Source organism: Platichthys flesus, chromosome 1 (assembly GCF_949316205.1).
Source record: "Platichthys flesus chromosome 1, fPlaFle2.1, whole genome shotgun sequence".
NCBI lineage: Eukaryota > Metazoa > Chordata > Actinopteri > Pleuronectiformes > Pleuronectidae > Platichthys > Platichthys flesus.
The window spans coordinates 4,182,124-4,205,239 of record NC_084945.1 but is presented as its reverse complement, the minus strand read 5'-3'; the positions used below and the strand labels follow the sequence as shown (position 1 = coordinate 4,205,239).

Below are 23,116 nucleotides of genomic sequence, written 5' to 3'. Positions count from 1 at the left end.
AAGTCTCTGTGCACAATGCTGAAAGGAAAACACCCCGGAGCAGAAAATGCAATGACAACAAAATAAGGAATCAAACAGTTTATTAAAACTGAAATATTTGTGGACATTTACAAGCGTCTTGCGTCTCAGCCATTGAGGACAAAATAGTGCTTTTTGTAAATATCATTAATCGAAGCAGCTCCGTACATTTACATCCATTCACAAGATATAAGATCAACAAAAGCAAAAATACATTCACTTGTTTGAATGTTCAAAAATTGAAAAGACAACATCTTGATAAATTAAACAAACATTTTTAGAATAAATATAAAAATGCCCATAAATAATATAAATAACGCAAAATTGTAGAATTTCATGTCAGGAACAAAAACACACACACAAATCAAAATGAAATACTTTAAATTAAAATAACGTTAAATCCCATTGGTCCAGTCCAGGTGGATGTTCTGAAGGTGGGAATGTGAATAGTCTTTAAGTTTTGTTCGGCAGATTGTTCATCGTATTGTTTTGCACTGAGCTGCGTCACTGGAGCTTGTGAGGGTCTGGATCTTGGTTTCTGTCGATCTCCTCCTCTTTGCGAAGAAATCTGCAAGGAAAACAATAAGAAAGAAGAAGTTAGGATGAGTCCAGGTTCTCTAAATAAGAATATGTTACAGGATCTAAAAAACACGTTGTGCATTTGTACTTGTCTACTTGTTCCTCACCTGTAATTCGTGCGTAATTCCGGGGTTTGGCTGCGGGTTTGGAGAGAGACCTCTTCCTCCGGACGGGCGTCACCTCAGCGGGACGCTTGGTGTTGAGGATGCGGGGACAGTTCTCCTGGTTTGTCCCTGCGCTTCCTTCCCTGTCATCACCACCACCATCACCACCAGCAGCACCAGCACCATCCTCATCCCCAGTGGCCGGGGTACAGGCAGCCTCCCTCGGCTCCACAGGCTCCAGGTAGAAGGCAGCAGCGCAGTCCGATGGTATCTCCTCCCACTGGAACCGGCCGGGCAGCGGCGTCTCCGCCTGGAAGTTGAAGTTCCAGCGGCGGCTGTCCTGCTCGCTCATCTCCCGCAGCCTCAGCTTCAGGTCCCGGCGCAGCTGCTCCTGGTCCACGGGGCCGAACAGACTCCGGCACACCGACTCCCTGCGACTGATGGAGGTCATTGTGCAGATGGGTTTCCTGGTGGAGCTGGAGAGTCTCTGTGCAGATTGAATGAGTGAAGCTGCTGCTGTCTCCGTCTTGGCCTCTTGTTCTGGTGCGTAATTTGGCTGCAGGGCGTTTTAAAAGCGACGGGACGCACGGTGCCGTGTTTGTACACAATGAGCGCAGGACGCTGATTGGCTGCGGCGGTCTGAATTGGAGGTTAAAGGGGCGGAGGGTGAGGGTCATCCATTGTGTGATGACGACCATTGACACAATAAATAAAAACTCATTGTTTAGATATAAATGAACTAGTTAGTTTAGGTTTGAACCCCAGTGGCCCCAGTGGTAGATTGGCCCAATTTCAATCATCCCTGGTTCTATGTAGCCCGGACGTGGGAAGAGTCTGGGCCAAAACGATTCTGCTATGGGGGATCAAACCTGCCTGTTCGGAATGGGTTTGATGTAGATCAGCACCAGCAACAAAAGTATAAACCTTTGTGTCAGGTTGATGTTGCTGCGTTAGTTTATCCGTGGACGTAGAAGAAGACATGTTCAACTTGCCCCCGATGACTACTGCAGAGCGCCTGTGGAGTGTGAATTAAATTTGTATTAATTTGAAGGTGTTGTGGGTCTAAACTGAACCAAAGTGAACACGGCTGCTCCCGAGGACATTGAGAATTCACATACCAAGTGTGAGGCTGATAAAATGAATGGTTTACACATACAGACAGTCAGACGTTATTGGTATTAGAGTGGTAGATACATTGATTACGTTTTTTCTAACCAACCATCAGTTGAATCTTACTCTTGGTGCATGTGACACCTACATTTGTAAGTGTTGTCATTGTGAGTCCAATCCTACTTTTCATTTTCTCTCCCTGTTGCAACTGTTAGTGAGTGAAAGCCCCTGGTTGCAGTCGTTCTGTTCCTGTGCAGCCTCTGTGTGTTTCATCTTCTCAGTGAACTGAATCAAAATGCAGTACTGCAGCCGAGCCTCCAGGGAGCGGTGATAAGTGGCCGCTACCGGGATTTCTGCCTGCGGGCCAAAGAGGCCAGAGTCTTCTCCAGACCGAGAGTTAAGTGGATGGTCTGAAATGAGAAATGGTTCAAATCAGGAGACGAGGTTTTTTTTAAGTTACATTTAGGTCAAGACCAGAGTAATTAAAAAGTCGTTGCTTTAATTGCTTTTCATTCCCATTGGAAGACGAGTGTCCACAGGTTGGAGTTTGTACAAATGTTCTCGTTTTTGCATTTCCCTTCGAAACCCAAATCACGTTTGTGATCATTTATATCTGAAAGTGTAATTTCTACTCAAGTAAAAAATTATTTCTTTAACTTTGACTGAGAAACTTGAGGAAGGTCACGTCCTTACTCACCTTATCAAACTCGTATAGCTCCCAGTGAAACCACAGACTGATTTTCTGACCACACACTGTGCAGCTCCACTGGAGACATGGGGGGGTTATGGGTCTTGCACCAGGGCACATTGACTTGGACATGACACTGCCACAACTGACTGGGATTCAAACCTTCATAGGCTCATTATAATATGATCAAATGGTTTTGGAATATTGAGCCACGAGTCTGGAAAGTTGCTGCTCGTCGATGTGTTCGGTGGAGTTCAGCTCAGTTGTTGTGTCCCAGGTGGGAAACTTGGCTCGAGTCAGGAGCACAAGATAAAAAACAACAGGACGATACAAAAACAATAATGAAATGAAAGTACAGATATGATCCAATGCAGAGATGTCTCCATAACAACTAAACAAAGACCGATACACAACACCCCCGATCCCCAAAATGACCGAGTGGAGATTAGGCTTCACCACGTCTCCAGCTTGGCTCTGCTTCGGCACAAACAACGTTCAGATGTTGTGTTATTGATCAGAGTTTTCTACAGGATGCAACTTTGTTTGTGAACTTTCATTATGTAAAAAAATGTATATTTATTTACCTTGTGTTCCACTTTAATTTACTCTGATCCTGTTACATCTATTCTGCTGCTTAGAAAAATCTAACAAGTGCTATTTATGTAGATACCAGGATTATTCAGATAGACCTTGTAATTGGAACGCTATACTTGTTTATTTGAGTCATGCATGAGCCTGAGAAAGGGGGCCAGGTGGAGAGATTCAATTATTTTCCTGTTTTCCACTGATTTGAAATTTATGCAGCCATAAAATTGTATATTAGTGCATAAACATTTTAGAAAATAAGTCTTGTGACACCTGAAGCGTGTCTTTGGCCAGCAGGAGCGTTTGGTGCTGATGAGAGGAAAGTGGCAACAGCCAACCGATATGCAAAGTAAAGGAGACGAGGCAGTGTCGGGATTGGCCGGAGGGAGGGTCCCACCTTTGACCCACTTCCTGATGGCCCAGGTACTTCACCTGAGGGACAGAAGGGACGCGTCCCCTCACAGGTGTGGTTCAGCAGGAGGAGGTGATCTTTCCCAGACATGCAGGAGAGAAAAGAAATATCTCTGGTGAGTGTTTATCACATTTAAACAGGCCTATAAAAGTATATTATATATTGTTTAAACTTAAAAATTTGCATCTACTCTTTGTATTTTTCTTCTTTATGTGTTGCATGATGTAAAATTGCATATGGTTTTATTTATTTCTATTCTATGGAGGAAATCATTGAAGGTTTGGACTTGAAGACGAAGCCCAAGTTGTGGTTTTGGTGTTTTTCTTACCTATAATACAGTACCTATAGTATTTCTTCACAATAATCACGTCCTAAATGAATATTTATATTCATCAAAATCGTATTATGTATAAATCTTAACTCTCATTTCTTATTGCATCAAGTAATTTATTCAAGATTGGATAATCACATCAATAGTTTTCCTCAAAAGTTTATATCTCTTTCTTCAGGTAGATATAAACATTTATTCTGTGTTTAATTTCCAATGATGCATCTTTTGGATCTTGTGTCTAAACATGATTTTTTCAGCCACACAGTTTTACATTGACTCATATGCTGTAGTTGTGTATAGGCTTTCTGCTTCAGTTACACAAATTGTTTCAGACGTCCCAGATCAGCTTCTGTTCTTCCCGAGAAAAGAGGAGTTCATCGCGGAGCCCCACAGACACACAGTTGGCCGTCCCTCCCTCCTTCTACCTTTGCATGCAAATCGTCCTGTTTGCATACCCAGTCGTCTTCTCTCTCCCCGACCCGGACTCGCAGTCAAATAAAAGCTCCCACAACAAGCTGCTGGCTTTCATGAGAGCAGATGGCTCCACACTAGATGACTCTCAGCGTGCCTGTTAACCACTGCGCCACCGCTCTATTAAAACACTTTCCTTTCAGTTCAAGGTGCACAGGGAGTCTGCTGCTTTTTGTCAGAGAAATACACACTTCTGCTGCACCTTTTTATTTTCATCATCTTTCACGAGCGGTTCAAGTGCCCCGATGCAAATAAGGCCGGCAAATGAAAGTCATCGTTTACTCAGGCAAAGGGATAATCTTATTAAAAATGAATGAGTTTCTTTTCTGAACTCGGAGCCATTTATTCCTCTGAACATAATCATTGCGAGAAATATGGACTGTGGCTGTTTTCAGGATAATACACTGCACACACCACATTGTGCACACTTGTATTGAAATAGTTTTATGTTTAAAAGGTCTTGTTGGAGCTAAATATAATTGTTTCATGTTCTATATATATATATGTATATTTACACCTATGTCATCTACTTTATATGAGTGACACCTTTTTATGTTTCAAAGATCAGGCAGAAAGCTGTTTGCATATGAGGCGAGGAGGAAAATCATGATAATTTTGCATTGACCACATGTACTTCAAAGGACCTTTGCATATGTGATAAGTGAGTGGTTAGTGAGTCATAAAGCATTAAGGAAAGAGATTGGAAATAATATCTCTGTTTTACATTTGTGTGCAAGGGGACGCTGCAGCCGCGGACACGATGCCTCCGATGTGGGGATGTACTGGAGTGGTCGGAGGAGCACAGGTCTGTGTGTCTGTGTGTGTGTGTGTGTGTGTGTGCGTGTGTGTGTGTGTGTGTGTGTGTGCGTGTGTGTGTGTTTGTGAGTGCGAACCATGGCTCAAACTAATCTATACCATACATCCATGACTATATAGGTCAAAGCTCTTATGTGAAGCGAGTGACGGCCCCGTTCAATATTCAAGGTGAAAAAAGAAAAGAAAAGAATCAGATCCCCAGAAAATAAATGTCCAGATCAGTCCGGTGATTCACGGACCATTAGAGGCCTCAGCTGATTCCAAGTCGAGTTTCCCGTTTGATTATTCATGAGAGCGGGACATCCTTCCCGAGCTGTAGAATAAAATGCTCCCCTCTAATGTTAAATACTAAGAAAAGCAAAGTGCTGCATCCTTGATACAGTAAATTAAACTATAAAGCACGTTAAGTACCTCCAATGAAACTAAATCATACAAACAAGGTTTTATTCAAAGAAACAAACACGTGTTTGGATTTTTAATCCCTTGTTCTGCATCTGGATCCACTTCAATGTGAGACGCCTCAGATGCCCAATTAAGGGATGAAAGTGAATATTAAATTACACTCGAGATTAATTAAGTTATATGTCAAACAAAAGAAGAATAAACCTGAGATGTAAACAGAATAACAAAAGAAGGAGTCAACATTTGTTTTTTCTGTTGAGGAGGAACTTATTTAACGGGGATTTATAAGTGGCTTCATGGTGGCATTTGTCTTTCTCTTGCCTGTGATCCACAGCTTCACTGTCCTGCAACGCCGATCAAGCTAAATCCCTGATAACATGCAAACGAGCAAACAGAACCAAACAGTCGCCTCTTTGATGCAGGTTAGATGACTGAGTGGTTAAAGGAGAGATTGTGAATTTCCATTTAGAAGCTGTAGAGATCAGAGAAAAAACTTCACCTTCAATTTCAGGCCAAAGTGCCTCAAACATAAATTATCTAGATTGTCCCTAGCCCAGTAGCTAAGGTGTTGTGGCGCCATACAAACCCATCTTCACCGGTTTTCAGCTATAATAAAAAGGTGACTCTGGGTTCAGTCAGACTTTAAAAAGCTGAGAGTTGAGTCTGCCTCGTAAGGTTCCTCGGTACTTTCTCGACTCCTGGAAAGTGCGAGGACATGATGTTCCAGGTGAGCAGTTCACCTGAGTCTGCGCCTCGGGAGGAAGATCTTTTTTTTTTCTTCTTCTTTCAACTTTGTGCTTTCGTAGAACCGACTGTATCTTTGTGTCTGTCAGTGTCCTGCTGGGCTGCCCCTGCTGCTCCACGGCAGATGAAACACTGGAGAAAGTAGCCAGAGGCCTGGCCAGCAGAATGAGGAGTGAGAGGAGTCACTGGGCAGACGGAAGAGTGGGAGACATCGACTTCACCGGCTCCACTAAGAAGAGAGGAAAGGTGAAGAGCAGGCAGCATGAGAGATACTGTGGGTTTTATAACTGGAGTTGGCCCCGAGCGCCGCTGACTTATCAACTTGTCCGTGTGTGTTCAGTTTGTGAGGGTGTCCAGCAACACGGACCCGGTCCTGATCTACCAGATGCTGACGGAGGAGTGGGGCCTGGCTCCTCCGCACCTGGTGGTGGCGCTGGTGGGAGGAGACGAGCTGACCCAGATGAAGCCCTGGCTGAGGGACACTCTGAGGAAGGGACTGGTGAAGGCGGCCCAGAGCACAGGTCCCAGTAACCTCATCTGTTGACCGGCTGCAGGATTAATATAGAAACAAGTCTCAGAGATAAAAGCAGTTTTTTTCTTTCTTGCGTTGAGATGCACGAGGCCTAAAATAAGAGTCATAAATTATTTATAGTTTTTTCATGTGTTTTTTTAAGTGCATGATTATAAAAATATTTTCCCATCAATTTTAATGTATGTAAGGAGGACTAACACTGAAGGCTTTATAACCACATAGGGCTAAAAATATAATTAGCACCATCAATGGACCAGCTGCTTATAGGAAAATACCAGAACGCAACTTTTCAACATAGTAAATATTCCTTATTAGTTTCTCTGGACCACACACACACACACAAACAAACACACAAACACAAACACACACACAAACACACACACACACACACACACACACACACACACACACACACACACACTCATATGCATCTGCTCCTCTGTTCTCCAGGGGCCTGGATTTTGACTAATGGGCTTCGTTTCGGCATCACCAAGCACTTGGGCCAGGCGGTAAGGGATCACTCCTTGGCCAGCACCTCCTCTAAAGTTCGTGTAGTGGCCATTGGCATCGCACCCTGGAACATGATCCACAACCGAGAGGCTCTGCTCTCTGCCAAGGTTTCACCCACACACACACAAACACACACAGACACACAAAGATAATCCAAAAAACAGCAAAGCAGCAACGGCTACGTCTCCCTGCTTCTCAAGGTGGATGAGCCCGCTGCCTACAAGCCACAGGACCTGCCGCATGGCTCGGTGTATTCCCTGGACAGCCATCACTCCCACTTTGTGCTGGTGGAGGAGGATCCCAGCCGGCCGGGAGCCACCAGTGAAATGAGGGTGAAGCTGCTCAAGCACATCTCCCTCCAGCGCACTGGCTACGGAGGTAAAGCCCCTCTAGGTCACTGCTGGGAACCAGTAATAGGATGAGAATTGTTTCCTCAAGTGGCGATAAAAAAAATATCAGAATGCAGAATGACTCCATTAGATGTTAAAGTCCTGCATTGGCTGTTTCTTATATAAAATGCACAAATGTGCTTAAATATTAAAAGTGGGAGTACTCATTCTGAAAAATGGTCCCTTTCATGGTGTTAAATATTCAATGTGTTAACCATAATTTAACCGTGGTGCTGATTGTAGTTCAGGTAGCTGCTTTATTCACTGCCAGCTTCAAAAGAGCCTGATTCATATTTCATCTGTTGGAAAAAATCATATGGTTTAGAATTGTAGACATACGCAGGGATGAGAGTAAATGTGCTCATAACAGTGGCCTCGGTATCTGATGTTGAACCAAACACTTTAAGATACACAACTTCACGACGCCTCTGAGTAATCAAAGGTACTTTGGGGGGGGGGTTCCTTGTAAACAAACAAGTTGTTTACTCACCGTGTTTATCTCGAGGTCTAAGAAATGTGTCCAATGCATTTTCTTCCTCAAGGAAAAGATTTATGAAAGCCAATGTTTTGAATAGTACAAATTATAATGACTCAAATAGTTTGTAGCTTGTGTTCTTGTCGTCTGCAGTTTCAGGGCCATTGATGTGATTCCTTGTGTATTAACCACATAGACTGTAAATAAGGATGGAGGACACAAAAATGAAGACAAAATATCACAAAATTTGTTTATATTTTATCCTTTTCTCATCTGCATATTTTATATTTGTCCTCAGGCCTCCGAAACTGTCTTAAATTTACCAATATGATCATGTAACATCATCCTTTTAGTCTAACTGCTCACAACTGGCAAAAAGAAGCTGCAGAATAAAAGCTATTTGTCACCATGAGTACAAAAAAAAACCACTTTGGGCAGAGATGGGTTGTTTTGCAGTTGGCAGGATAAATGGATGCATCATTCACACAAGAGCGGAAAGGAAATAACAGAGCGGCAGTAACTTGAGATGCAAACAATAGTATCATGAATTGTTGGTGCTTTCAGGTGCGGGCAGTTTTGAGATCCCTGTTCTGTGTCTCTTGGTTCACGGGGAGCCCAGGATCCTGAAAGTAAGTTGGATTTCATTACGCAACTAGAAAGGTTTTTAAACAAGGCCACCTTTTTGGAATAAAGCCAGATATCTGCTGTGTCATGTGAACGTGCATCATCTGACTTTGAACGCTGATTTAGGATTCAGGCTCCGGATCAAATCTTTCTGTTTACACAAAACGAATCTCTGCGAGTTAAAAGCCTGTCAAGACACCCAGTGATTTACATAACTATCTGAGGAGATTAGAGACGACGTCTTGCGCCGATCAATTCGCTCGTCTGTTGATATTTACCGGCGAAGTTATTAAGTCAAAACAATGAGCTCGTCTGCCCCGTCTGCACACTGTGTCCCCTTCTGCAGAGGATGTACAAAGGCATTGGCAATTCCACACCATGGCTGATTCTGGCCGGCTCGGGAGGCGTGGCCGACATCCTGGTCACGCTGATGAATAGCGGCTGCTGGGATGCGGACGGCGTTCGCGAGCTGCTGCTGGACACCTTTCCAAATGCCCACCACAGCACAGACATCAGTAACTGGGTCAAGCTGGTGAGAGCCATGTGCACACAGCATGGAGGCAGCCACATGCACAGATACACACATCACAGGGCCGAAGCGTTGCCAGAAAAATGGGGCACAGTGGGAAAGAGTGTGAGGGAAAGTAACGCAATGAATGCTAATGTTTCATCCTTATCTCGAAAATGTGTATACGATGACCTAATTAACAATATGAAGGAGGGGGGGGGGGGGGGGGGGGATACAGATAATATAACTTATACTTTTCAAGCCGGCAGTGAACTTACTTGAATATCTGTCAACCTGCCATTCAGATCCAGAAGGTACTCGATCACGGGCATCTCCTCACCGTGCACGACCCCCAGCAGGAGAGCTCTGAGCTGGACACGGTCATCCTCAAAGCTCTGGTCAAGGGTAAGGTGCTTCTTCTGAGGGACGAGTTATCAAGGAACTTGCTAAGAACCTCCTTGAAATCCTTTGTGATGTGTGTTTGTGTGTGTTCCTCAGCTTGTAAGAGCCAGAGTCAGGAGGCTCAGGACTTCCTGGACGAACTGAAGCTGGCCGTGGCCTGGAACAGGGTGGACATTGCCAAGAGTGACATCTTCAATGGAGACGTGGAGTGGAAAGTGAGAGACGTACAGAGACACTTCTTCAGAGGTTTAATTACACTCCAGGAAGTATCCTTGCCCTACATTCACTGAGGCTAACGCTGTGAAGTGTGTTTTTATGTATTTACAACATTTCCTGGTATAAGGGACGACACTTGCACCATAGGATGACATTGCTTGCACGATATGATATAACATAATATATCACATGAATACGACCCTATTACTTCATTGTATGACATCGTTCTTGACCTCATAGTGACATCATGATGACATCATACCTGGAATGTGATCGTCAATCATTTTTTGATCTATATAAACCCTAGGTCTTGTCTATAGTCTTTCAAAACGTCTTAAAAAAGTATTTTTGATCAATGCATGACGTAATTTTGTGAATTCTTTGCGACTTCTTTATGACATCACTTATTGGATGACATCACAAGATAGGGATTAGGGATCTAGCCCTGTTATTAGTGGATACATCCTGGAGACGACAGCTGATTTATGAGTCACTGTGATAAAGACACGTGATCGTTGCAGGCTCAGGACCTTGAGGAAGTGATGATGGACGCGCTGATCAACGACAAACCAGACTTTGTTCGCCTTTTTGTGGACAACGGTGTGAACCTGGGCGAGTTCCTCACCTACGGCCGCCTGCAGGAGCTTTACTGGTCCGTGTCGGAGAAGAGCCTCCTCCACACTCTGCTCCTGAAGAAGTACGAGGAGAAGCAGCTCCTGCTCGGGGCCGCCAGGACGCCCGGTCCGCCCGGGAGCCATCCACCCGACCAGGGGAAACCCCGCTTCACGCTCTTCGAGGTTGCCAAAGTGCTGAAAGACTTTCTCCACGACTCCTGCAAAGGCTTTTACCAAAAGGTTCCCACAGTGAGTGTGTGCGCCAGTAAATCACATGCAGACAAATTCCAGCTGATAAATTAGGTTCCATTTGGTGTTGTTGTGTCGCAGGGAATTATTCAAATCAGGTTTATTTATGCGGTGGACATATGTGACTTTGTGCAATTTGCTGCGGCTTGATTGAATTGAGGGAACTGTTGGGCCTTGACGGAGGTGAACGCTCCACTGAGTGACACTTTAGTTTGAAACTCTTCAAGGCCTAAAGGTTGAAGATGCAATGAAATGTGACCTCATCTTCTACTCATTGGGGTGAAAGTTAATCCGGCCCTTCTGTCCCAACTTTCAAGTCTTTCTCCCCTAAATTGATTTTCCACTGGTTTAAACTTTGGAAGGATCTTCTCCTGCATCACGTCTCATCTCCAGAAACCTGAACTCGAAGGTCGCCCAGAGATCAGATCTCTGCCACGTGAAAGAAAGACAATAAACACCTATGTTCTGTATCTGCCCCAAAAATTCAATGGGTTCCATCCTTTCAAAGTTTCACGGTTCATCAGTTTTTTAGTAATCAAGTTAATGGACAGAGCAATAAATACATTACCTCCTTGGCAGAAAGTTATTAATCATTTTGTTTCCTCCCAGGGAATAATTTACAGTTTTTGATGAAAAGAAAAACCAGGCTGTGTTTGACTGAATTGAAGTGGACTGCTGGGCCTTGGTGTGGTTATGTGCTCAGTTTACCGATGTAATGGGAAAATTGAGCATGATTTGTGCATCAAAACTCTGTAATTTTCCTGTTCACCCATCACCATTATTCATTATTATTCCATAATTTCACCATAACTGGAGGAAAGTAGAGAGGAATCATTGCTAAAAAACCAAGCCTGCTGGCACATCCTAAAAAACCCTGTCTAAACGCTGTATATCCTCAGCACACTCTCTATGTTGTGTTGTTCGTTTTGTACAACAAAATAGTCGTGCTGTCTTTTGGCTGAAGGTCTGTCTCCTGTATATCATAGAAATCCCTTGATGCTATTTTAAATTCCTACAGTATATATCTTGTTAACACTTAAACAGACAACAAGGCAGAAATAACCCTTCTTGGCAGAGGAAGTGATTGGCTCCCCAGTAAAGACCGCCATAGATTGTGTGACTCATGTCACATTTGCCTGTTGTGTAAACGTTGTGTAAATGTAACACATGTAGAGTTCTGTCCGTGTGCTCCAGGAGAAGCCAGCAAAGGGTCGACTGTTCCACAGCCAGAAGAACCTGGCGGAGTTAGAGGAGTGCTGTGAGCATCCCTGGAGGGACCTGTTCCTCTGGGCCGTGCTTCAGAACCGACAGCAGATGGCGAACTACTTCTGGGCCATGGTCAGTCTTGTCAGCTACTTTCACTTCCCGCTCGTGGTGTCTCAGCGCTGTGCGGTCCAATCAATAATGGGTCTCGATGTGCCCGGCATCGGCAAGCACCACTCAAAGCCGAGCGAAGTGGGCTGAATCACACGCTGCTCGCTTGTATTCTGAATTCAGCGTGTACAAGAGCGATGCGGGCCAGTGTGGCACCGGCACAGGTCACGCCTGCCATATCAAAATGTCACTCAAGATAAAAGAGCCCTGAAAACGGCGAACTTATCAAAAAACGGAGGTGAACTAAAAAGCCATCTTATCTCCAAGAGCATTATTCAAATGAAGGTCACGCCGGTTGGCGGGCAGCGTATTAAGCAGCAGTAAACCAGCAGCAGGTCCAGAAGAAATTAATGAGTATATCCTGACATGTAATTGATGCTCTATGATTAGTTAAAAGACACCAGTCAGTGGTAATTGCTCTTTGTTTTCCGCATCTTTTCATTTCTTTACAGCGCTTCCCTGAACTAAGGGAACCAATTATTCCAATCTCTAACGCGGTCACCCTTTTCCTATGTCTTATTTCAAAGATTATCTGAAATTATGATAATTGTATTCACTGTGTGCGTGTGTGTGTGTGTGTGTGTGTGTGTGTGTGTGTACATCCCCCCCCCGCTGCAAATCACTCCACCACTCAGAGTCTGGTCGGGATATATCTGCATTCATAATTTGATTGTTTGAAGTATCTTTCATGTTGAAGGCATCAATTATCTTTGCACGCTGGCGTATGCAAGCCCGATAGCTCTTATTTAACAAGTACATATCTATAAACCCAGAAGTTGACATTATACAGTATAAAATCATTGGATCATTGTGTTTTTTTAAAGAGGGGTATGAGCCCTCTGCTTTTGTATGTTGGGCCGCTACACAATTGTCGTGTTAATCCCGGTAAATGTTTCCTCCGTGAATCATAGACTCTTAAAATTATTCAGCCTATTCAAATAAAACTCTTTAGGACCAAATAAAGATTTTCTCTCTGAAAAATGATGTATGGGTTATGGTCAACGTCTCTGTTCCTTTAACCATCATCAACCTGGACAATAAATCAATCTGATGTTAAAACTGAAATAAGTTTATTTATCGTCTTGACGAGAGATTGATGAGATCAATACAGCTTTTTTTAAGATACGCTTATTTTAGCCTAGCGAGTGGAAACAAAGGGAAACAGCCTCCCTGCCACTGTTCACAGGTAATAAAACCTGTAAATTCAATATGTTATATTATGCTTGATTTGTTGAAAATGTATTAAATACTACTGAATACTCAGTGCAGTAATGACTACTGAGAACTCATTGGTTGGCAACATGTGATCCTGAGGCAAATATCCCAAAAACGTGTTTCTTTTCCCCCTGCTGCTGTTTGTGTTCATTGTGTGTCTCTTTGTGGTGATTGTACACATCCACGTGGTCATTTCACTTCTCTCTGGGATCATTTTGTGTCTTTATTGTGTTTTCTCATCTTTCCTTCTCAAGCAATCACCTTGCACAGAGGTTCTGCCCCGGTGGCTCCCCCCTCTGGCCCTGGGCTTGTTTAGTAATCCATCAGTGACCCGAGCCGACAGGGGGTTCAGCCGACACACTGGCTGATGTGAAGATTTCAAAGCTTTGTAGATATCTATACTGTTGGTTAACACAGGGTAATTATGTGTGTATTTATAGTATAGCTCTAATTTACATGTTGAAATCAAACAGTGACCCTCAACAAACACGGAGATGTGTACTTACTGCAGCCTGACGCCCTCAGTTCACCCATTTACGTGCAACAGACACAGCGCTCCACAATTCCAAACCTGATTCCTCAGAGCCCTCTATCAGACTCATTTCTTGGATTCAGCTTTCTTTTAATCCTTCAGGGCCCCGAGGCGGTTGCGGCGGCGCTGGCGGGTTGTAAGATTCTGAAGGAGATGGCACGACTGGAATCCGAGGCGGAGTCTGCACGTAGGATGAAGGAGGCCAAGTACGAGCAGTTTGCCCTTGGTGAGTGTGTAATAGGTAAAAGGTAGAAACAAAAACCAGAGGTGCGTCCACTGACCTCAAAACAACTCGTGCACAAGCAGATCCTGCTGATGGGGAATCAAATATGATTCTGAATGTGGGGATTTTTGCAATGTAGCCGAGTGGTTGACTCTGTTTTAACTGTGGCAGATGTGTTCGGAGAGTGTTACTCCAACAGTGAAGACCGGGCTTATGCTCTGCTGGTGAGGAGAACTCACTGCTGGAGCAGATCCACCGTCCTCAACTTGGCCACCGAGGCTGACGCCAAAGCCTTCTTTGCCCACGATGGCGTTCAGGTAACAAAGAATCCCAACACAATCCTTAAACCACTGCAAAACATTTAACTTTCAAGCAATCCTTTCAAAGTTTTGTGCCTGTTCTAAATCTGCCTGTTTGGAATGAGCTGGTCTCTGTGTCCTGTGTTGATGTTCTGGAGAGTTTAGCACAAGTTAGAAAACTTTGCTTTCATCCTACCTGGTTTGTCTACAATGACGATTTTATCCTCAATGTTTCTCATAAAAATTAAGTTTATTTTTTATTCAAGCGTGTGTGAATACATACATTGCACGTTGACTATTGCCGAGTTATATTCTGGCAAGCAACACTATCCTAAACCACAAAGATCCCACAGCTCTTCAAAATAATAGTAGCAGCTGTTGCTCGGCTTGATCGAAAACATCACATCAAAAAACAAGCGCTGTGATTTTACTTTGAAGACAACTTCCCCCCCCCCCCCCTCCCCCCCAAAAAAGATGATGATGATTCTAATGATGCTGTTGCCATGACAGAGATGAGCGTCACCAGTGAATGTTTGTGTCGGTCGGATATGGTGAAATAAAAATAACATCAAATTATCTAAATGATCTACAGGTGATTTGGACCCAGTTGCCGACCACATGCAGTTAGTTTGTCTGAGGACGTAGAAGAAGACATGATCCTCTCCCTGCTACCGCTGACTGCTAGTCGCCTCTTTATTCAATTTCTATTAATATTGAACTCGTCCTAATTGCACTTCCTCAGGTAATTTACAATAAGCAAGCGTGAAGCCGATTCAATGTATGGTTCGTTGTGTGGAATTAGTAGGTAGATGCCTCCTGTACTGAAATACACCGTATCCCAGTATGCAGTTACTATTTTTTTTTATTCATATTTTTGCTGCCCTCTGGACTCCATTCTCTAAACATCCCCCAGCAGACGTCCCTGTCATTAGAAACTCATCATTGGGAGTTAATTGGTATTCACTGTCAGCAGTGGATGTTAGCGTGCAGAGACAGTCAAGTGATATTTTATTTAAGGCACACAGATGGAATAATGTCGCCGTTCTCAAAGTTGATTATAATTCAGTACATGTGTCACGTTTCAAGAGAATCTACATTTTTTTCCTGGTGTGGTTCTGACATGGTGCACGAACCCTGACATGGATGTGACTCCGTCCTAAACTGTGACCTGACAGTTGTGGTTCACAAGTGGTTCACACATCATATGAAACAATTTGATCAGGAGGGATCTGATCTTTTTCCTGTAGGACTGTAGGGCAGAAACATAACAATGGCTGTGCTGCCCTCTTGTGGTTAACCTCATTCAGCCAAGTGGATCCTCGTTTTCATCTGAACTCTCCCTGCAGGCTCTCCTCACTAAGATCTGGTGGGGGGCGATGACCACCGACACAGGCATTTCCAAACTGGTGGTGTCTTTCTTCTGTCCGGCGCTGATCTGGACCAACCTCATAAAGTTCAGGTGATCGATCTCATGCTGCCTCAACTTCTGCCTGAGTCATGTGGATGGACTGAATGTCAGTTTTTGTCTGTTTGTCATTTCATTGTTTGGATGTTGTTCTCTTGTCTCAGTCAGATCTGGCTTTTCTATGATTTGCTTTCTTTGCTCTTGGTTGTTTTACTTTGTGCAGCACCTTGTTACTGTCTCATTATTATAATATTATTATTTTGCTGTGTGTCTCAGTGATGAGGAGCTCGATAACCGTAATGGCCGCGAGCAGCTTGTGGAGCTGGACAGTCTGGATACAGAAAAGGCTTTGATGTTAACTGATGATGACGATCCTTTGTGAGTTTACAGTCTTTACTTAGTCACTTTACTTAAATCTGTGTAAAGCTATGAACTCCAAACCTCAAGCTTTATTTTTGTTCTGTTATTGCTGCATTTCTTTTTCTCATGTGCATCATTTCTTTCTAGAATATGTTGCTTTTGTTTATTTTGCAGTCAATGACCTCAACCTGAACTCAGCTTAAGCATAACAATCAAATGCACGACTACACCAATACACGTTTTAATTTGTCTTAGACGTGAATATAACACAACATTAAAAATAGGTAAAACACACACTCACATCTCTTATCCACTCTTTCCCCCAGGGACTCTCTACCTGGAGATCCAGCAGCTCAGAGCTGTGCCTCGGTCTGGTGGCGTTTCTTGCTCCGCCGGTGGCGTCGCTTCTGGAGCGCTCCTGTCACCGTGTTCCTCGGTAACGTCATCATGTACTTCGCCTTCCTCTTCCTCTTCACCTACGTGCTCCTGCTGGACTTCCGCCCGCCGCCACCCGCTGGCCCAGGACCCCAGGAGATCATACTCTACTTCTGGGTCTTCACCTTGGTGCTGGAGGAACTTCGACAGGTGACTGGTTCTATTCTGAAGTGTTCATATCACTTTTGAGTGATTTTTCGTTATCCATATCAATAGTGGTGTCGTGGTCAAATCCCAGTAGTAAGACGGTCTTTCATGTAGAAAGACATGTAGATGGAGACATGTAGATGGGGGTAAGGTTAGTTGGGGACTCTAAATTAAAGGTGTGATTGTGAGCGTGAATGGTTGTTTGTCTCGATATGTTGGCCCATTGAGACGTGGGTGACATCTCCAGGGTGTACCCGGCCTTCTGGCCTGTGTCAACTGGCTCCAGCCCTCCCTGTGACTCTGGAAGGATTAGGGGTAAAGATGATGATGGATGGACGGACGCATGGATGGATGAAGGCACTTTAGGTCAATAGGAAACTCAACAATTCTCTGCGATGGACTGGAGACCTGTCCAGAGTCTTTCTCTCACCCAATGTCAGCTGGGATTAGCTCCAGCCCTCCACTACTCTCAAAGGGTAAGCAGTGTATCTAATGGATGAATGGACATTGATCAATTGATGCATCGTGACACTTATTTTGAATAGCTGTTATTTTTAATAGATGTGTTTGCATGACCGTGTTTATGGAGGAGCTGATGCGAGTGGCCGCTGCATGCAGCTCATTCTCTCCGGGGGTTTTAAGGATTCATGAGCCTTTTTACCTCTCAGCCTGAGTCTCTCCAGGTCGAACAAGCACAATCCACTCATGCCGTGGAAGCTTCCTCCCCTGGGCACAAGAGCCCCAGATGAAACAAGACCTTCAGCTCTGTTTCCTCAGCTCAAAGATTTCCATCGTGCATCTCAGGAAGTCCCTGAGCTGAACAGAGCTAAGTCACAGGTTTCCAAAAAAAGAACCGCGCTGCCTGAGGCGGTGCTGGCATGCTACCAAGCCCAGCGGGGACCCTGTGCCTTCAAAGTGATGGCTCTAGGGTGCATACCTTCCCTGAGGGAGGACAGCGCCACCGGGGGCCCTGGTCTTACTGTATCTTCTCGCAGAACAAGATTAAAGACCGTAGATTTAATAGCATTTTAAATCTGATGGACGTACTGATGCAAAGCTCCTCACTCTCACAAAGCTGGGACATTAGCCTGTTGCAAGGATGACGACATGACACCTCCCCAAATCGTCCTGATAGCCTTGGACCCAGCCTCCTTCATGTTAGTTGACATTCGCCCAATTAAAAAGTTGAAGTACACGTCGTTTTCCTAAAGATGGTTTCCTGGATTTTAGGTAGTTCACATTACACTGATGTAGTTCCCAGTGCTATTTTTTTTCCAATGATATCAGTGTTAGTTTAATGTTGTAAATGTTTACTATGGTTACAGGAAGTGCATTTTGAAATAAATGGACGATCAGATTCATAACTGCTCATCAACAAATCAACAGTGCACTCAGAGTTACAACTGCAGAGTTTGAAGTTGAAGTTGTGGAGAAACTTGAAGGACAGAAAGACAGATTCCTCCATTTATTAAATGCACTAGTGAAAAATAAATATTAAAAAGACGCATCAGAGGCTTAGATGTTAAACCTACCAAGAATATCTTTTCATTATATGTCTTAACTAAGCTTAGGATATGAAGCTTAGTTAAGACATATAACTTTATCTCTTATCACACAAGTTAAGACATATTAATTAAGCTTAATATATTAAGCTTAGTTATGATCCAGGCTAAAAGCAGCAGGTTGAATGTCCGAATTAATAGGTTTATAATAATAGGCCCCCATCATTAGAACATGAGTAGATGAGACTGTGTTTGTACAATGCATGGCTCTGAATGGCGTGAAGGACAATTTCAAAGTTATTCTATCACCTGAAATAACATAAGTCTACAGCATATTCAGCAAATTACAAATAAATTAAAAAACCTAATGGGTACTGGTAAGTAGACTCACTCTCTTATCACACAAGTCCCACACTTTCTGGGCTTTGGAGCTGCAGGCGCTCTTGCAGCAGTAATGAAATGGCTTTGGCAGCCAACAGGGGAAAAAAAGCTGAAATGAAGATGACAGGAGGAGGTCTCCTACACAGGCGCACGATCCTGCTGAGGACCTGGGCCTCAGATAAAACATCATCAGGGAGAGCCAAGGAGGTTCGACAGTCTCTGAACACTCTCATCTTCCCCAGAGACGCTCGGAAATCTGCCCACTGAGCTCAGGGTCGTCTACGAGGGACGACGCCACCTTCCCAGAGAAGTGATTGGTCAGACGGGGATGTTTTCCTGCTCCAGACACAAGTCAGCGTGCAGGTTTTACCCCTGTGAGAAGTGAACCCACAGCCTCTAAGCTCCAGTTTGTCTCTTCGTGAAAGCAGCACACGTCTCTCGGCTCAAATCATTTTTGCCATCAGGAGAACATGCAGAATCGCAGGTGGCCCAGTTCAGGGCCACAGGAGACACTGAACCTCACACTTCAGGTGTAAGAGACATTTCACTGGGGTGAGAATGTGGGACGCTGCAGGTGCTTCTAATGCAGCCGGGCTGTGAACCTGCTAACTCCCTGCAGTGTGTCTTAATGGAGCTGCAGCGTTTGACCTGGAGGAGACATATAATAAGTCTTTTTTTTAAATGTTTTATAAAGTCTCATTTACCAGCAAAATTGCAGAATCCCTTATCTAGTATTTTTCATATTTAAATTCTTTCCTATATTACTTTATTTATTTGTTTATTATATGTGTATTAATTCTTGCACCAATACACGACTGCAAATTCCTTGTATGTATAAACTAAATATTTTAAATATTGTGATTTATTGTGTAATGTAAATGACATATTAGTCCCAATCTTTGAGCCACATTTTCAAAAGAATGTATGAAAGATGCACGTTAATATCATGCAGTGTATTCAAATCATTTTTACTATTATCATAAACAAAACACACATCACTTTCTGTAAAATTTCAAAAGTTCACAAAGAATATTGATCAATATCAGAATTAGAAGTGAAATGCAGAGTGAAATACATTTCACGTCACAATGAGGCTGTGATGTTGTGTCTTACAGTTCTATGGTTTTATATCAATATCTATATTTAATCATTATTATTTACTGATAGTATTTCATTTGAATTTAAGTGTTGACATTGACAATATTTTATGATCTAAAGTTGTTTTGTTGTTTTCTTTTCTAGTATTGATTGTTTGGCTTTAGTCTCTAAATCTTTCTAAATTTTTGCATACACATTTCAAGCACTTTGAATTGGATATGAATTGTTTGAGTGATTGATTGATATTATGACGCAGAGCTTTTTCACGGATGAAGAGATGAACATCCTGAAGAAATTCAAACTGTATCTGGAGGACAACTGGAACAAGTGTGACATGGTCGCCATCTTACTCTTTGTTGTTGGGGTCTCCTGCAGGTGGGTAACATTAAAATATTCCTGAAAGTGAAAAACAACACTGCTGCTATAATGACTTATTGTTGTTATGAGTATTAATGTTTGTCTAAATTGATTTCGCAGGATGGCCAGTGGCACCTATGAGGCCGGCCGGACGGTCCTGGCCATCGATTTCATGGTTTTCACTTTACGTCTGATCCACATCTTCGCTATCCACAAGCAGCTCGGCCCCAAAATCATCATTGTGGAGAGAATGGTGGGAAAACAAAACACAAGTCAAACACAAAGACGCTGTTGACCTGAGGGAAATTAAATATAGGTCTGTTTCCTTCTCCACAGATGAAGGACGTCTTCTTCTTCCTCTTTTTCCTGAGCGTGTGGCTCATTGCGTACGGCGTCGCCACTCAGGCTCTTCTCCACCCCAATGACCCCAGGATCGACTGGGTGTTCCGCCGAGCCCTGTACCGCCCCTACCTGCACATCTTTGGTCAGATCCCCCTGGAGGAAATAGATGGTAAACTACACTGGTACCACTTTCTTCTGAAATGTTTCCCGGTTCGTACATACAATAGGTTTCTGTCTTCTTGTTCTTTCGGATCACAGCTGCTCGCTTCCCTCAAATTAACTGCACCAATGACCGAGAGGAGATCATCTTGGGCCTGCGGCCGCCATGTCCCAACGTCTACGCCAACTGGCTGGTCATCCTGCTGCTGGTGATCTTCCTTCTCGTCACCAACGTCCTGCTGCTCAACCTGCTGATCGCCATGTTCAGGTCAGGGGGGGAGAGAATCCACAGAACTGTCCATCTATCTGAGGAAATGAGTTCAGCTCGTGGTATCTTTGGTCATTGGAAGATCAGAAGAAACCAGCCCGGTTGTTTTATCTTGTTTTTCTTCTTGTTTTCCTCCTGATACTTACAGCTACACATTTCAGGTGGTACAGGGCAACACGGATATCTTCTGGAAGTTCCAGCGATACAACCTGATCGTGGAATACCACAGCCGCCCGGCACTGGCTCCGCCCTTCATCATCATCAGCCACCTCAGTCAGATCCTCCTCAGCCTGGTCAAACGGCCCGAGTCCAAGCAGGAGCATCTGGGTACGAAGGCTCCATCTGCTTAATTCAGCACATTTTTCCTTCAGGAACCGTTTTGACATTCTGCCTCATTTCAAGCAGATGAAATAGTTTCTTGTGGCTTATCTGGTTAAATTAAATTTAATGGAATAGAGGCTAACACACACTTGGCTGTTATCTCTGACCTTCACCTTCTCTGTGCATTGAAATGCCTGTTGTTTAATTGGATTTTGGAATGACTCATTTTTTGTGTGTGAGTGTGGGGGTGTGTGTTTGTGTGCATGCTTTTCTATGGCTGTCTCGGTTTTAAATCAATTGTTGTGAGGACATTTTATCCTTTCCTAACTACTTCAAAGGGCTTTTTTGAGTGTAAAGTTTGAACTTTATTTTATTTGTCTATTTATTCAACATGGACAGATAGATAGATAGATAGGTAGATAACTGTGTGTGTGTGTGTGTGTGTGTGTGTGTGTATTATCAGAGAGGGAGCTGCCAGTGGGGCTCGACCAGAGGCTGATCACATGGGAGACGGTGCAGAAAGAGAACTACCTGGCCAAACTGGAGCGGCAGCACTGGGAGAGCAGTGAGGAGAGACTGAAGAGCACCTCCTCAAAGTAAATCTAATTTCGTCAAACACTCTTATTCTAATAGGAGGTAATAATATTCAATAAATGAGCTCTGATAAACCCACTGCACCTGACCAGCAACACAGCACAGCTTGTTTTAAAGCTCTTCTACCTCCTAGTGGTGATAATGGATTACTGCAGCACTGACTCAGGCTGTGACTGATTTTTGTTTGTAACCCAGAGTTCAGAGCCTGCTGAGGATTGTCGGTGGGTTTAAAGACCAAGAGAAGCGTCTGGGGTCCATGGAGGCTCAGGTAAACAAAACCTTTCCAGCAGAGTAAACCACCTGTGTTACACCTATTCTGCAGATTTGAGCCTATTTCAGATACAAAACAATCATATTATCAACCAGTTTAAATAAACCTGTCATTTCTGTCTGCCTGGTCTCTAGGTCAGATACTGTGGAGAGGTGTTGTCCTGGATGGCCGAGTGCTTTGCTCAGAGCACGCTCAACTGTGGGAAAGATGCTCCGAATGCTCCGGGTGAGTGTAAAAGCCGGACACAGGAACTCACTCGTGATTTAATGTGTGAAAATGGACAAAACCCAGTCTTTCACTGCCTTTACTGTGCATTCAATATTAATGTGACGTTACTTTTCAGTGTCTCTGACGGGCTGCGAGGCGAGCGGCACCAAGGACGCATCTCCAAGTCAACCAGAGAGAGAAGTCAAAGAGGAAAGTGGAGAAGTCAGACCAGGCCACCCAGGATATGGAGCTAGCAAGAAATTCCCTTATATCGATGAATAGTATAACCGTCAATCTCTTTATTTAATATTAATATTATGGTACATCGTTCTGTAAGATGATGGGGATGTTGTTTGGACTTTCATTTAAATGTATAAAATGAAGATGCCTGCCTGGTGTTTGGCTGTTGTTTTGTTTCAGGACACATTGATGCGTCTGCAGCTTCCTGTTGTTGACACACATTCTAACAACATGGCTCTGACTGTTCTAACTGTGAAACACAAGGTGGAGCAAGTCATCAAATGAGTCACTTTGGTTCCTCAGGAACGTGACAAACACAAACAGGAATTAAACTCAGTTAAAAGGCTGTTTTTCCTATTATAATGTAACAAAGGAAATGTTTACATGGACACCAACACTTCAATATTAACCCAAACCATTAAAACAATACTCTGAATAAGAGAGTGGCATGTAAACAGCATTTTCTGATGACCTTAACCTGAATTAAGGTCAAACTCTGAATAAGGGATAATCAAATGAAGTCTCCTGACCTTAAACGCCTCACTATGTTTACGTCTTAATCACATTATAAAATGTGTGTATACTGTTTTTTACAGTATTTTAAGAC

General features: G+C 43.5%; 2 protein-coding genes across 2 annotated transcripts; one reads left to right on the top strand and one right to left on the bottom strand.

Annotated features, from left to right (window-relative positions):
* Positions 1-494: 494 nt before the first annotated feature.
* Positions 495-1,152, bottom strand: cdkn1ca (cyclin dependent kinase inhibitor 1Ca). Its single transcript, XM_062392891.1, has 2 exons — positions 705-1,152; positions 495-586 (listed from the first exon to the last, which is right to left on the bottom strand). Exons 1-2 carry the CDS (start codon positions 1,150-1,152, stop codon positions 495-497), a joined length of 540 nt encoding a protein of 179 aa, XP_062248875.1.
* Positions 1,153-3,584: 2,432 nt separating this feature from the next.
* On the top strand, positions 3,585-22,555 carry trpm5 (transient receptor potential cation channel, subfamily M, member 5). The gene is made up of 26 exons (XM_062394342.1): positions 3,585-3,611; positions 5,036-5,103; positions 6,350-6,506; positions 6,601-6,781; positions 7,243-7,409; positions 7,503-7,680; positions 8,731-8,795; positions 9,137-9,322; positions 9,604-9,703; positions 9,797-9,915; positions 10,438-10,779; positions 11,974-12,117; positions 14,003-14,126; positions 14,295-14,440; positions 15,769-15,881; positions 16,104-16,205; positions 16,514-16,772; positions 20,007-20,125; positions 20,228-20,360; positions 20,444-20,618; positions 20,708-20,876; positions 21,025-21,203; positions 21,661-21,793; positions 21,987-22,059; positions 22,197-22,287; positions 22,406-22,555. Exons 1-26 carry the CDS (start codon positions 3,585-3,587, stop codon positions 22,549-22,551), a joined length of 3,696 nt encoding a protein of 1,231 aa, XP_062250326.1. The 3' UTR covers positions 22,552-22,555.
* The last annotated feature ends 561 nt before the right edge of the window (positions 22,556-23,116 follow it).

Bases quoted from the DNA above. Each gene is read 5' to 3' on its own strand.
- trpm5 (XM_062394342.1), top strand. From the start codon at position 3,585: ATGCAGGAGAGAAAAGAAATATCTCTG. The intron at 7,410-7,502 runs GTTTCACCCACA...CTGCTTCTCAAG, and splicing joins AGGCTCTGCTCTCTGCCAAG to GTGGATGAGCCCGCTGCCTA. The intron at 16,773-20,006 runs GTGACTGGTTCT...ATTATGACGCAG, and splicing joins TGCTGGAGGAACTTCGACAG to AGCTTTTTCACGGATGAAGA.
- cdkn1ca (XM_062392891.1), bottom strand. From the start codon at position 1,152: ATGACCTCCATCAGTCGCAGGGAGTCGGTGTGCCGGAGTCTGTTCGGC. The intron at 587-704 runs GTGAGGAACAAG...TTTTCCTTGCAG, and splicing joins GAATTACGCACGAATTACAG to ATTTCTTCGCAAAGAGGAGG.